The 15,475-nt window shown below is 36.0% G+C and overlaps 1 protein-coding gene across 1 annotated transcript in view; it reads left to right on the top strand.

Annotated features, from left to right (window-relative positions):
• LOC142354089 (transmembrane protease serine 11B-like protein) overlaps positions 1-11,110 on the top strand; it is a 43,061-nt gene extending 31,951 nt beyond the window's left edge. Inside the window, exon 3 of the mRNA XM_075406362.1 lies at positions 10,892-11,110. Within this exon, the coding sequence (XP_075262477.1) occupies positions 10,892-11,110 (219 nt within the window). The remainder of the gene's footprint in view (positions 1-10,891) is intronic.
• Positions 11,111-15,475: the final 4,365 nt, after the last annotated feature.

The raw sequence follows: 15,475 nt of genomic DNA, 5'->3' as shown, positions 1-15,475 counted from the left end.
GAGGTTCTCACAAAACCCCTCTACAAATGTAATGAAGACAGCCACACAATACCCAGACATTTTCATACAATATAAAGAAGGTTTTTATTTTGTCTCGAGAAAACCATCACCCGATTTTGACAAAACACACATCACAGTCCCTGACGGACCACCCTCATTAACACCCTACACAAAAGCAAATACCCGTGACGAATATGTTATTCCACAAGAATCACAATTATACAACAAATCAGAAAAATACGAATTGTTTAGAAAACAAAATTGGTTTGGCGCTGTTCACCCTAATAATGTCCAAATCGATGCAAAACTCGATTACATCAACAGTCGAGTCTTGCTCGAAATGGATCAAACAAGCTTGAATATTTATCAGAAACTCTGCGACTTAAACCGCGATTTGAAACAAACCGCTTTCATTTCACCCACACAGAATTTTCCTTTATATGGTTATATAATTACAGGACAGCGACACATATTCGCTACCCTTAAAAGTCAAATTGTAATTTCACTTTTTCAATCTAAATTTGTTTCCTCACCCGCTTATGTATTAGAGAATCAATGTTTCGAACGTATTCCTATATACTATCAAAACAAATTACAATTTATAGACCAAGTCACCCGTAAAACCTTCCCCTGGTCTATCAAAGCACCATGTAAATCCAAAAATTTTGATCATTAAATCTCACTCGACGCAGACGGCGATGACACATATCGTTTAACACCCTATCCCTTTAAGGCGCAAAACCCCGTTAAAACTATCACGCCTGACGAAGTTGAAAACCACTTCACCCAGGCTGATTTTACCGCGCAACTACTTGGAAATTAAAGTCAACACGACTGGACCAAATCAATAGATATGATGGAATTTAATCAATTAGTTGATGACGCAGCTCAAAAGTTTGAAGTATCACGCGCAGTTAATTTTGCAGATCTTGCAAAACAAGGACAATTACAAGCACAATTCTCACAATTACGCACCGAACATATTTATTATTTTAACAAACTCTTTATTAATGGCAAAGAATTCACCCTCGCAGACTTGATTGGCGTGACTTGATTAACGGCAACTAATTAAAAGAATCCCCCAGAGGAATCTTTGGATACCATTGGTACGTACTAAAAGAACTAGCCATAATAGGGACTGTATTTAATTTTTTACAGTGCCTTTTTGGCATATTTGGTAGTGCATTTAACACCTATAATTTAAAATCACTTTTAGGACTCAATATCACATTGGCTAAAATTATAACCTATGGATTTTTTGGAGTATTTTCACAAACAATATTCCATGTACTACAATCCGACTCTACACAATATAAACCACCCTCACCTAAAAAACGAGGTAGACACTCAATTGACCGGTGCACTCCACACTCTCAACATGAGTTGAATTTATTACACAAAAAAATTGAAAATTTCTATAAGAATTTCTCCTCCCTTTTCAATCTTTATACCTACACACCTTTCAACCTAACAAGCGTAAACGCTCACGTGGAACTTCTCTTTCACGCGACTCTCTTGATAAAGACCCTGACTACCAAGAAATTCCGGAGAAACTTTTTCTTAACCTCCCAAGTACTCGTCTTTAACAATCTTTTTGATTTAGTAACTCCATTTCAGTCTCTACCCACCAAGAAGGAGGCTCACAGATCACCCCAAATTTCGATCCTACAGCATACGACCTCATCATACTGGAGGTTGATGGCATTCTGCCATCACCCCTCACTCCGTTGATACTGGCACCCACAGTACCCGAGCCAGTTTGCGAAATGCAAACACCCAACCTCTTCGCGATGGCGCAATCTTCCCCACAGCCACAGTCTGTGGACACGGCAAATTATGCGCGGTGAACCCACTTCCTTCATCCGCCACCTCTTCCTCGAGTTCAAGTGAGCTTCACCTGCCCGTCGACAGCGATACGAGCTCACCCTCAGTCCCTACAGGCTGCAAAGTTGTTCGCAAGAGCAACATCTCCAGGGAACCAGTCAGGTACCACCGCCACCTCCACTCCTTTCAACTACGCACACAGCAGTCTCCACAGCACAACCACCAATTCGGCCTACGAACATTTCATCTTGGGCTGATGAAGGGGCCTCAGCAGGGTCACTTCACACCAGAGAGGGTTGTCCCAAATTGGACGTACTCTGGTAGGATCCGTGGAGCACGACCACGATCACAGCCACTGGCTTACCCATCGCCAGTAATGCCAACACCGCATATAGAACGCCCGCCGGTACCCTCACCGCGGTACGGCCCGGCCTTACCACCTCTGAGACCACAACAATCTTTCCCTCAACCACCCCCTACCACCGACCCACGTCAACTGACAACTACCCTTGCACTGACCCCTCACTGATGAGGCGTCCACGGGCAACAGCCAATGAAATATATCCTATTCGCTCCTTACCAATACAGGCTTCACAATCGCCTGCTCGTCACACAGCGAGCCCTTCGCGAGGCCCACAGCCCTCATCCTCTCGCGGAAGGCCTAACCCTTTCGCGCCAGCACACGGCATTCTACATAGGTCACAAGGACCCAATTTCAGATTCCACGAGTTTACGAACCCTCTCGGCATTAATACTATCCAGGGTAAACAAGCGCCAGAGAGAATCAGCTATACCTCCACCCCGCCTCAGCACATGCTGAAACCAACAGCCAGTTCCTGTTATCTCGGACAATTAGAGAACGAATATGTCCAAGAAGGACGGGACAAGGAATGCCTGCACTTCCCCATTAATTCTCGTTTTACGGAACGATTTTGGCATCTGTCGAAGTAATTTTTTGCACTCGCAGATTGCCCGAATGGCTACCTCAATACTTTCTTTACCGCGACACTGCACACTACAACATATATGCCAAATATGACCACTTCATTTACAATTTGGTTTTTTAAATCCCACACAGATGGATGTAAATAACACCACTCACAAAGTGAATTGGGTGAAAATGCTTGACACGATGCACAATTAATTATTTGTTCAGCAGCATTTTCAACACACCAACCCGATAATTCACATGAAGTCACGCATCCAATTTGCTAACACAAAGCTGACTTCACCATATTATATGAACTACAGCTACATAATGCAACCCAATTATTGTGAAGGCACCCTTCGTAATTTCGACCCCATTAAGAATTATTTCATATTTTCTCCACTCTAATCGAAGACTAACCGCCCCATCCGCGTCCTAATCGTGTATCTACAATGTGTATAAGGAGGCGCCACCAAGTGTACCTAAGGTCACACTTTCAACCTCCTCTACAGGGACTGGATGGTCGATAAGCTCGACAATCGCAAGCCGTCACAGAAGAACTACAGATCTTTGTTCACCTTCTTGAGTTACAACCAGACTGTAACGCTGATCTGTATCCCCGTGCCCTTGCTGCTTGTGTGGCACGTGATCCGGAATTTCTCGCCTTCTTCCGATATCCAGACAATCGAGCACCGGATTTCGAATTCGAATATCGGACCTAGGCCACAGCCCTACAGCATCACCTTGGGCTCACAGACCCACAAAAACGAGACTCACTGATCTCAAAAACTTATCTCGAACTATTTTCTTTTCTTTTCTTCTCTATTTATTATCCTAACTTTAACCTCTCTACCGAATATATATCTTTCACATATTCTTCTCTTTTTCCACAAGAGTTCTTTTCTTCTTCTCCCCGGTCGGGCCTCACAAAAGAAGGTATTAAATCCCACTAATAGATTTGTTTTAGAAAAAGTAGCTCACACAGTAGCTAAAAGATTCCACCAAAGGGTAAGCTGGTAAATCCGACTGGTTCATACTTTGTACAAGGTGAAGATAAATATAAATCTCCGCGTGCAAACCAGACAGAGACTACGGACTACAAGCAATCCTCCAACTGGGAATAAATCCCCACTACAGGACAGACGACACTGGCGACACCTCTTCACCGACGACACTGGTCACTACTTCACTGACAGGGACTTCAGACGACTACACAAGTCACAATCCACTTCAGAGAGGATACAACTCATCACTCACTTCACGCTACCTTTCAGCGAGGATGACACATTCAGCGTATTTCTGCTACACTTCACAGATTCGGATTTGAAACTCTCAACCCCGAATGGATATAGCAGTGAAAATACTGAATGTGCACCTTCAACCAATCAGAGACTGAGAATAAACTGTTCTCTTTTATATAGAGAGAACTGAACTAACTGTAGTCAGTCTTTTAGTTAGATACACCATGTGTATACCATTGACTCCGGTGCTGTAGTTCTTAACCACCGTAATAAGAGAAGTTTACTCCCAGTGTTTTACAAGGTCGGTTAGTCTTATAGATATAGGTAAGTGTACTTCGCGCGCAGAAATAAGTAGCCCTTGCTCTTTATACTTTAAGGCTGTAAAAGGAGCCCACATCGGGTCTGCCTTAAAAAGTTTCATGCGCTGAGAGTAGAAGTCATTTTAATTTTATTCGAGTTAAAAACAAGTAAAATAAAATGTGAACACCGAACCCCAGATATCTCTTCTTCTTTTCATTGATTTCTCTAAATGCCACTTTCATTATCGCATTATCAGTTCAGCAAAAATAACTGCTCAATTAGAGTTTCACAATAAATAGATGCTAGATAATTTCCTTTGACATTAGACATAGAGTCTTGGTAAAAAAGATTAATTGTTTTCAGAAAACTCCTTTGATTGCGCTTAATTATAAACCAATCTCTACAGTGTATCATAATATGCTTTTACAAACATAAGCAAATGGAATAGAATGTTTTATTGTTTAAACCATTTTTTTATCACGTAATTACAGTATCATTTTTGGTAATCATAGTTTTTTAGATGTACCAGAATAAGCTTGTGCTGAGTTGTTTTTTTCTCAAAATAAGAAAAAGCAATTTACTATATTCTGTTGTCGAGATAAGATATCAGGCTGTTATTTTGTCTGAAACTATCAGATTTTGCTAGATAAATGATTGTTTTGGATAATCCGGCAGAAAATGACAATCTTGTTAGATATTAGCAGATATTGGTTTATCTCTCAAACAATGTCAGAAAGAGATTACCAAGTGGAATCTGGAAGAAAAAGCCCCTCTTAAAAGGTTCAAGCAGAATATGGTTTGCAATATTCTGATAATTTTTACAAATCTCATTCTGTTTGAGCTGCATTTCAAGTGACTGATAACATCTGATCTGCTCAATTCAGTTTTTCAAAAATTTTTTGGATTGCAGTTACGTACCGATCAAACGAAATGGAATCTTTATTTGATAAATACTAAGCAAGACTTACCTGATATGATGCTTCACCGTTTTCTTTTCAAAAATGTCTGTGTCCACACATTGCCTGTATATCTTGCAGGCCGGTTTTCAAAACTGTTTAGTGTTCCAACCCTCTTGAGGGGGGAGGAACTATATACTCAACTGGGTTTTTTTTTGTTCCGTGAATTTTCGCCGCTCGATATATTCATCGTAGAGAGTTGAGACTGGTATCATTAGAAAGCTCGTCCAGCGTAGAATATGGAATTAAAAAGATTTTTTTAATTTTCGTTTTCTACAGGGAGTTATCGAGGCTTAAACTTCTGAGAAAAGAAGAGTGAATTCACGTTGTTTTTATTCACATTTTCCGGAATTTTTGCCTAAATTTTCGTCAATTTTGCTAAAATTTGTTATAATTTTTAAGAATAGTGTCGTTGATTTTATTTTTGAAGACGAACAAGCATTTTTGATTGTTTTGATTTAACTTTTTGGTCAAAAAATCGGGATAAACGTTTCAAAATTTAGCCTTTTTCATCAACAACAGCACGAAATAAGCTACTTTAGTCCACTTTGATTAAATTTGCCTACAGTACACCCCCAAACAACACTCATACAATCTTTGTAGACTCAGAGGGGGGCTATTTCTACTTCAGAGTCCGCAGAGAGCGCCTTGTAGTTAAAAATTTGCCGTTTTTCGCTAGCTTTACTCGTTGATTATCAAAAATGCAAAATTTATTTTGAGTTTCAACTCAGAAATTATCTATATCTACAACATTCGAAAAATCAATTGTTCTTAACGGACAATAAGTATTAACAGGGGTAGTTTTGGGCCATTCGTGGACTGTTACAATCCAAAAAAAATCGGGTCGTAATCAGTCGGTCTTTTTTTAAAAAAAAAAAAGACTTTTTTTTAATAATAAAGAACAGAACATATCAAATCAAAGCTCAGGAGTGATAGGTCCAACCAATTCGCTTGCTAAACAGCTCCAGGCTAATGCATTTAGTTTTTTAATTGAAAGTTTATGGTCGTTTCTTTTTTAAAAATAATTGACTTTTCAATAAATAATGGCTTAATTAACTTTTCCTCTATTTTTTTCTTAATTTGTTCAACTTCCAGCTTAGTGTCAGCAAAAAAAGACTGCTTCTTCTTTCTACTGAGTTAACATTTATTCTCGGTTGCAGTTTAAAGCCTGAAATTATTGTTTTCGGGCTTTGATACTACAAGATTTTAGATTTTTTTTTGTTTTGATATTTGCCAGTTTTTCACGTTTTCTAATTTTGTCACATTTTCACATTATTGACAGTTCTCATGTCACCTTATTAGCATTCAAATTAAAGCAAAATTGAACATATTAAAATCCTGAAAGATATAAATCATCGTTTTAATGGCCTCGACGCCTCTTTCTTGAAGAAATCAATTGAATTTTTTAATTTTGTCTTAACTGTCATTTATACTTTGTCGTTTCGGTCGTATGAAATTTCCTGTATAGTGATAGCTTTCATTGGATTTTCATGGAAGAATAGAAAAACCGATATTCTGATATTAGCAGATAGCTGATGGCTTTTATGACTTTCAAACCCATCGTTTTCCAAAATTAAAAAAAAAAAAACTTTTTTAACTTCGCAATTTTGTTCTTTTTATGTTTCTTTTTGTTACCTAATCTCGTTAGTTGATTACAGGTCAAAAATGACATTATGGGTGTCAAGGTAATAAAAGGGATTGGTGTCCCAAAATCTTTTTTTTTAAGATTTTGTAATGACCTTACTGGCTTCGACACCGCTTTTTCTCAAAAAAAAAAATTAAATTAATTTGATTTTTGTCATATTTGACGTTCTTTTTGTAGATGCAAGAAATATTCTGGATAATTACAGGTCTCGAGGGTTTCCTTTTCATGATAAAACGACGATATTTAAATAGCTCTTTTTGTAATTAATGCCTTTCATGACATTGAATGTAATTTTGTTTCGAAAAAAAATTAAAAGTATTACACACTTTAGCACTTCGCTTTTTTGTCTACTTGTTACCTAGTCTTACTAATGAACGGCCACGTACTACATTATAGCTGTTTGAAGAAGGCGCAATCAAATATATTTTGTGTGCCAAAATTTGGCTTGACGGTTTTGACAGCGTTTTCTGGCAAGTTTCAATTGAAATTTTGTTTGTTCTTTGTTGTTCTTTTTAGCCGCTCTAAAAAAAGAATAAGGTCAGGTCCTAATGCCCTTCTATAGAAGCAGTGGTAATCGCAAATTTGTGGTAATATTAATTTATTCCTAATGGTATTTATTACTTTGAAGTTAATTGTTTCAAAAAAATAAGTTAATTTTTTTTACTTTTCTGTTTTTGTTCTTTTTTGTATAATTGTTACCAAACCTTTTTATGGACTGGTCGCATATGTTTTCTGGTGATTTATAAGCAGTCTAGCCCTCATATTAATTGTTATTGCAAATTGTATGTTCAAAAAATTTTCTCTGCAGAGCCTCAAGTCAAACAGAACTTTTACGAATTTTTAATGAATTTTAATGAATTTTTATTTTTCAGACTGACAAAATTTTTGTATAAAAAAATTTGGCAAGATCTTGAATTAAATTAGTATTTGCTCAATTCATACGCAAAATCGAATCATTTTTTTGCTTCCTCTTGATTTTACAAAATATAACTCAAAAGTTAAAAACCCTTGTCGTATTTTTCTTCAGTTTTCTTTAAAACGAACTGTGTATCATTCTTTCTTGTTTTTCATTAATGGCAAGATGACAGACAAAATCGAGAAATAGGGTTTAGTCTCGAAATTTTCATAGTCCAGAAAGTCCAGGAAACAAAAAGGAATGGTTTTCTCATATAATAAAAAGTTCTTTACTTAATCCAAAAAAAAAAATTTTACCGCAACAAAATACACTATTCTAAACTGAACAAACAGCATTTAATTTTTTTCTTCGCCACAAAAAACCGTCAATAAAATCTTCTAGTTAAAAACTGCTAGCAAAAATTAACCTGCTCAAACTAGCCTATTTTCAAAATTTAACGCATTTTTTTCAACTAAAAGAGTGAATCTAAATAAAAATCAATTTAATTTATGCGGAATAAAGCGGAGATTGACACAATGAATTCAAAAGTGGTTGGCATGTTAGATGGCAGGAAATTCATTCAATTTACAGGAGGATAATTTTGGAAAAATACCAGCAAAAGCGGCAAAAAAAGATTTACCGCCGAAAAAGCAAACTTTAAAATAAATTCGCCCCTCTTTTCCGTATATTTTTACACCGTCGTCCCTGCCATCCAGCCGATTTCTTACTTCACGCTCTTTGCAAAACCTTGGTCTTCGTATGGGATGTCAGTTGATCATTGTATGAAGGCCTAATCATTGGAATTCTTTGTTGGACGCCAGGTATTGACGTCGACTTCTAAAAAGACTTTTTAATTCTAGTAGGAGGGTCCAATATTGACTATAAATACACAGTCCAGCTCCTAACTAAAGTCGATGTAAAGTGCTTTTATGGTCAAGATAAGGTCCTTTCATAGTAAATGTAGGTCGAGCATGGTCTTTTAATATGTCGAGCATGGCTTTTTCAAGAGTAGTGAATCGTATTTTGTGGGAGTAATAACAGTTATCTTTTCTATTATTCTTTTTGTAGATGTGTAAAACCTACACGCAACACCAAACTAGCGTTACAGCAGGCATTGCGCCACAAAGTGGAATTGCGCGAAAAAATGAAAGTACGCCAAAAAATCTCACTCAAAAAACAATGAATTCTTAAGATAAAATAGTTTTCGCAATTAACCAATATAGCGAATTCGTTCGGCAAAATTCAACTAGTCTACAAAACTCTAACAACCGATTTTATCAGCAATGAGTTTAGTGTGTTATGATTTAGTTAGTTTGTTTCTAAAAGTCTTTCTTTCAAATTTAATTAGAATAGCACAGTTAGTTTTTCGAGAAAATATGAGAAACATTGAAAATTTTGAACGGTAAAACCCGTTGACTAGGTCATAAGCAATGGCCAATTTTCAGTGCAAATATAAATGGCTTGTTTGAGTCCAGTATTTATACCGTTTTTTGGTCGAGGAGGGTCTTTTCGTGAGTCGAGGACTAAACCTGGGTAGGACTGACCGAAACTTAAAACAAAGTGCCCACTCAAGTTACCAAGGCATAGCTGTAATTAGCTAATAATGAAAAAAACCTTCAAATCCCCTGGCCTGCAAATTTGATATTAATTTTGAACTTAAAGCGGCCCTCAGTATTTTTTAAATTTTATTTACTAGTGTTAACCAAGATTATAAGCGATAAAATTTAGGCGCAAATAGGTGTAACATTAGTTAAAAGACTGTGAACAACAGTAAAACGTTTTATAGAGTTGATTTCTATACATTGTTGAATTTGAATACCCGGTTGAGGAAAAATCGGGAAAATATGTAAAAAAGCGGTGAAAATGTTTTTTTTCCATTACAAATTTCGTACAAAATTTTGAGGTGAAATGCGGTGAAATTATGTAATTTCATTGCTAGAGCAATGTGAACTTGTCAAAACTTCAGCACATTTCACCGCTTCCTTCAAATTACTGTCCTTACGCGTATTTGAAACTCTCACCTCCTACATTTCAGCCACTTTTTCTTCCGCCTGTCACTAACTTCTATCAAATTTGTTTTGAAATTAAACCAAATTCGGTCTACTTTCTGTAATTCATGAGCGTTGAATTTTTGTAAGATTAGCGTTGAAATTAAAAATTTTAGCGGAGAAATGTGATTTTTTGTAAGATCGCCGCTCATTCTAGTGGTAAAATTACATAAATTCACCGCTTCAAAAAAGAGCTAGCAAGATGTCTGATTATTCGGGGGTGAAAATTTCGAGCGTCTTTCAATAAATGTATCTTATCTTCGTTGCACAAAAAATTTGGAGCGTTTTCTAAGCGGCGAATTTCTTGCAATTTCACCGCATTCAATGCTGACATCACACTTTTTTATCACTTTTACTAATCGATGAATTTGTAAATTCACCACTAACTTAAATGTTGAATTTTTGTAATTTAACCGCCTTCACTGCTTATCTCGTAAGATTTGGACACGTTTTTCAAAGCGGTGACTTTGTGTAATTTATCCGCTAAATTAATCGGTGAATTTATGTAATTTCACCACTACCAAGCAGTAGTTTTTTTCACTGCATTCACCGCCTGATTTTTGTAAATTCACCGCATTCACCGCTTATCTTACAAAATTTTCCACATTCATTTCTTTTCTTGCATAATTTTGCGTTGAATGGCGGTGACACCTCAACCCGGGTTTTAATACAAACAGTGGAATTTAGTCACACGCATTGCGGAATTCCTTTACCAGATTAGGTATCCAGATTCCGTTAGCTAAAGTAATGCACTTCCGTAACCTTTATCAGAATTCAGGCTACGAACGCCAAGGCTGGAATTCTCCAAACGAGGATAGCCAAAATTCGCAACTAGAAATTCGCGCAGATATTGAACTGATATCCTTATGTATTCTGTATTTGGTATTTCATCTGTGTCGATTGAAATAGAGCTAAAATTGTAGAGAAATGATGGAGAGAAAAATTAATCCGGGTTAGATGCATAAGGCTTCAAAGTGTTCTGAGTGGAAAGAGAACACAATTGTTCATAGATACATTGGCAACTTGAGAATCAAAAATCAACTGTACATTGTAGGGAGAAAACGACATTGCACTGCTGAAGTTGAACCAGAAAATTCCATATAACGAGGAAATTCAGGTCTGTGAGAATCGAACTTTTGAAAATTACTCACTGTGTGTGTGTGGCACGGGTTACATCAATTTTACTACAAAGGAAAACCCCGCTGTACTGTATGAAGTAAGACTGCACGAGCCTGCAGACGACACTTGTGACGAGAACGAGAATTTTAGTTAGTTCTTACCAACTGCAGTATTACCGAAGTTTGAAGTTTAAAACATTAATTTTTACAAATAGTTGCAAACCGTTTTTAATTTTTGTATCCATTATTATTGAAATTAAACTAAAAGTTTGCCAAACTGATGCAAAGTTTATTTAAAAATTTGAAAACTGTTTTGTTTTTTTTTTCGTTAATTTGTCAGAAAATTGTGCTACAAGCTTAATTCAATTCAGAAAACTGTTTCTTTGTATCTCTTTTAGCTGATTAGTTCAAACTTAGCATCTCCAAGCAACCTTTAGGATATAGAGTACGATTGCTAGTTTACAGAGAACTCAACCGAACGAAATTGACATTATTTTTTAAGAAAAGGCAAATTTTATCTTCTGACGTCAAAAATTTTGCAGCAGATATTTACATTTATTGCAAACCTGTCATTCATTGACCGAGCTTTTCCATAGATCCACTGAGTCAAAGCAAAAAAAAATTAGTCTTCGATTAGACGGAATAACTACTACACTTTATAGTTTCTGGGTCTGGTCTTCTACAAAATTTGAGCCAATCAAAAAATCTTTCACATGCTAAACGTAATTTTTGCGGAAGTAAGCGAAACTGACAAAGATTGTGATTGATATTTTTGAAACTGGTTCACTTATATAAACATTTAAGGCTTTCCGCATGTCAAGCGTTCCAAAGAATCTATTAGAGCAATGTTAAAACTTCTGTTATAAAAACGGTCATCACTAGATCGGCATCGAATTTCAATTATGAAGTAATTTGCATTCAGCAAGTGATACTTAAATACCCAAAATTTATTCGATGATCTTTCGCGTGTTTTTCTACTAAAAACTTTTGCATAATCTGTTGACAATTGTCTCGACAACCTATACTTTTTAAGCCAATTACCAAGTTGATCGGTACATATGATGGTTATATGTACTTAAAATAAGGTTGGAAATTTTTTTCCAATCTTTCTACGTATTATAGAACCTGTTAAACGCATGCAGCAATTTAAACGCAAAACTTTTTGATTAATTTTTCCTTTTCGAGAAATACTGCTTCATTTAGTTACTTTGTATCATCTTCGGGCCTAGAAAAAAAGATGGCAAAATTTGCACAATAATTGCAGTTTTATCCTCTAGAATTGGTTACTTCAAAAAACCTATCAAGTCAAAACTCTCGAGGCGTAGCTCGGCAGGAGTCTCCAACTTAGCAAGTTGGTTCAGCATTGGAATATAATCTGTAATCAGACGACTGCGCATGGGCGTGAAGTTTACGATGGTCAGATTTAATGCTACCAACAATAGACGACGTACAGTTGAAATGTTCTTCCGAAAATAGTTAGGTGTTATAGCAGTCGAATCACACGGATCAGCGTTTACGGTTCGTATTGGATGAGAAATTAGAGCTTGAAACACAAGAGAAAAGCTAGTTCCACATCCGGAACCCGATGCGCATGCTTAAGTTTAGTATACTTTTCGGGGTACTAAACAACACGTGCTGTAAACTCTGTACCACTCTCTCCTAGACTCTGACCTGATGTGGCTAGCTGAGAAATTGAACCTTCACTTCATATATGTATCAAAAAAAGATCTTTGTATCTATACGCATTGTCATTAATCAAAAAGTAAAAACTGCAATTATTATATAAAACAGTATGTCGTGTGAGAGTCTGTATTTAGCGCGGAATGTTGCAACGGCTCAAGTCTGCCCGGGCCGAGGTGCCAACGCTAAAAAACGCAAAATTATGTAAGATTGGCGTTGAATGCGTAGAATTTATGTAAGATCTACGCTTAAGCGTAGATCTTACATAAATTCAACGCATTCAACGCTAATCTTACATAATTTTGCGTTGAAATTTGGCGTAGATCTTACATATTAAGCGTTGAATTTAGCGTAGATCTTACATAAATTCAACACATTCAACGCTAATCTTACATAATTAAACTAAACAAGCTATAGCAGAAATTCTTTTTGTTTTAAACTCTAGGTACCCGTGGTATACTCCATACCCAGTTTAGCGTTGAATTTTAGCGTTGATTTTTAGCGTAGATCTTACATATTTAGCGTTGAATTTAGCGTAGATCTAACATAAATTCAACGCATTCAACGCTAATCTTACATAATTAAACTAAACAAGCTATAGCAGAAATTCTTTTTGTTTTACACTCTAGGTTCCCGTGGTATACTCCATACCCAGTTTAGTTCAATTTGGTAACCTCCTTGACCCGATGAAAAATACCTATTTTTGAAATTCGTTAATTGCGAAATTCGCAAATTTCTGTATGAAAAATTAACTTTTGTCCTAGACAAGCTATAGCCAAAATTCTTTTTCCCCTACACTCTACCTATAAAGGGGATACTCCATACCAAGTTTGGTTCAATTTGGTCAACTCCTTGACCCGATCAAAAAGACCTATTTTTAAAATTAAGTATTGGAAATATTGTTTTATAGTCATTTATCTTTCATCATTTATAGTCACTTAGCAATTTATTATGCTTTGTTTTGTTTGGAGATAGAGTTTAAGCTTGGTTTTTTACCTAAAGCTCTACTCAAAATATCCTATAGTTGTTTGTTTGTAACTCCGCCGTAGCCGGTCCCCAGCCCGGTTGAGAGTAGGAGGACGGAAACACAACCAAAACATACTGGAGAATCTCAAAAAGTTGTTCGTTTGATCAACTGATGTTTTTTCCGACAGTAGTAAACCTGTTTTAGCTCTTTGCTGCTGGCTGGCTGTTTTCTGAGTTGACAATAAAATCAGATGAAGCTGATTCAGGTAACTATACGATGTGGAAAAAATCGAAAAAACGTAAAGCTTTTCTTAGAGTAGATCTTACAATTTTAGCGTTGAATTTAGCGTAGATCTTACATATTTCGCGTTGAATTTAGCGTAGACCTTAGTGTACGCTAAATTCAACGCTAAATATGTAAGATCTACGCTAAATTCAACGCTAAATATGTAAGATCTACGCTAAATTCAACGCTAAATGTGTAAGATCTACGCTAAATTCAACGCTAAATGTGTAAGATCTACGCTAAATTCAACGCTAAATGTGTAAGATCTACGCTAAATTCAACGCTAAATGTGTAAGATCTACGCTAAATTCAACGGTAAATATGTAAGATCTACGCTAAATTCAACGCTAAATGTGTAAGATCTACGCTAAATTCAACGCTAAATGTGTAAGATCTACGCTAAATTCAACGCTAAATATGTAAGATCTACGCTAAATTCAACGCTAAATGTGTAAGATCCTCGCTAAATTCAACGCTAAATGTGTAATATCTACGCTAAATTCAACGCTAAATATGTAAGATCTACGCTAAATTCAACGCTAAATATGTAAGATCTACGCTGAATTCAACGCTAAATATGTAAGATCTACGCTAAATTCAACGCTAAATATGTAAGATCAGCGGCAACTAGCGTTGACAATTCGGAAAAATCACCACAATTTTCTTACATAATTTTGCGTTGAATGCGTTGAATTTTTGTCTTTAAATTCAACGCATTCAACGCAAAATTATGTAAGAAAATTGCGGTGAATTTTCCGACTTGTCAACGCTAGTTGCCGCTGATCTTACATAATTTTGGCCAAATTCCTCGGTCCGGGTGCCAAAACGATAGCTTTGTTCTGACAGCAACGAGTCTTTTGCCTATCGTTTTGCATTTTTGTTAAGCTTAAATTCTTTTTTTAAAAAAAATGATTATGATTATATCTAATAAATAAACAGAAAATATCAGAACAACAGTCCTTATGATACAATATTACCAGATGTAAAACCACATTCCATCACATTTATGCTGCGGTGTAACAAAAAGTTTTCGAGAAATCTAAAGCTCGGAAAGAATAGTCGGTCGCTGATATTTTATCAAAAACAAACATGGACAGTAATATGTAAAATAAAACAAACAGGTGTGATCAGTCTCCTTTCGCGGATAGCAGCAACTGTTAATTAACTTTTGAAGCATTTTTAACTTTTAACCAATTAACACATCTAAAGTGCATAAAGAGCATCAGCGACATTTGCTAACATAAAAAGAATTATTGAGTATTAATGTTGAAAAGCTAAACAAGATTTCGACATTTTTTAAGACAACCTATTGAAGCATTTGCCTTAATGCCAATTATTAAATTAGATACAAAATTGGTTGCATGATGCCAAAAAAGTGTACGTAAACTTTAAAACCACATTAATAACTTCAATGCTCTAATTCATTGTTAAAAGCTCTCATTTAGACAGACAGAAAATGTCACTGTGGATCAAAAAATCCTAAAACAAAAATTTATCGTCAAAAGTGTATAAATTGGGCCGTAAGGAAGCACGCACTATGAATTATGTAAAACTATTGGTTTAAATTCATTGAAAAAACATACATTTC

Source organism: Convolutriloba macropyga, chromosome 15 (assembly GCF_964194025.1).
Source record: "Convolutriloba macropyga chromosome 15, txConMacr16.3, whole genome shotgun sequence".
In the NCBI taxonomy this organism is placed as follows: Eukaryota; Metazoa; Xenacoelomorpha; order Acoela; family Convolutidae; genus Convolutriloba; species Convolutriloba macropyga.
The sequence above is the reverse complement of the archived record's forward strand: the minus strand, read 5'-3'. Positions and strand labels throughout refer to the sequence as shown.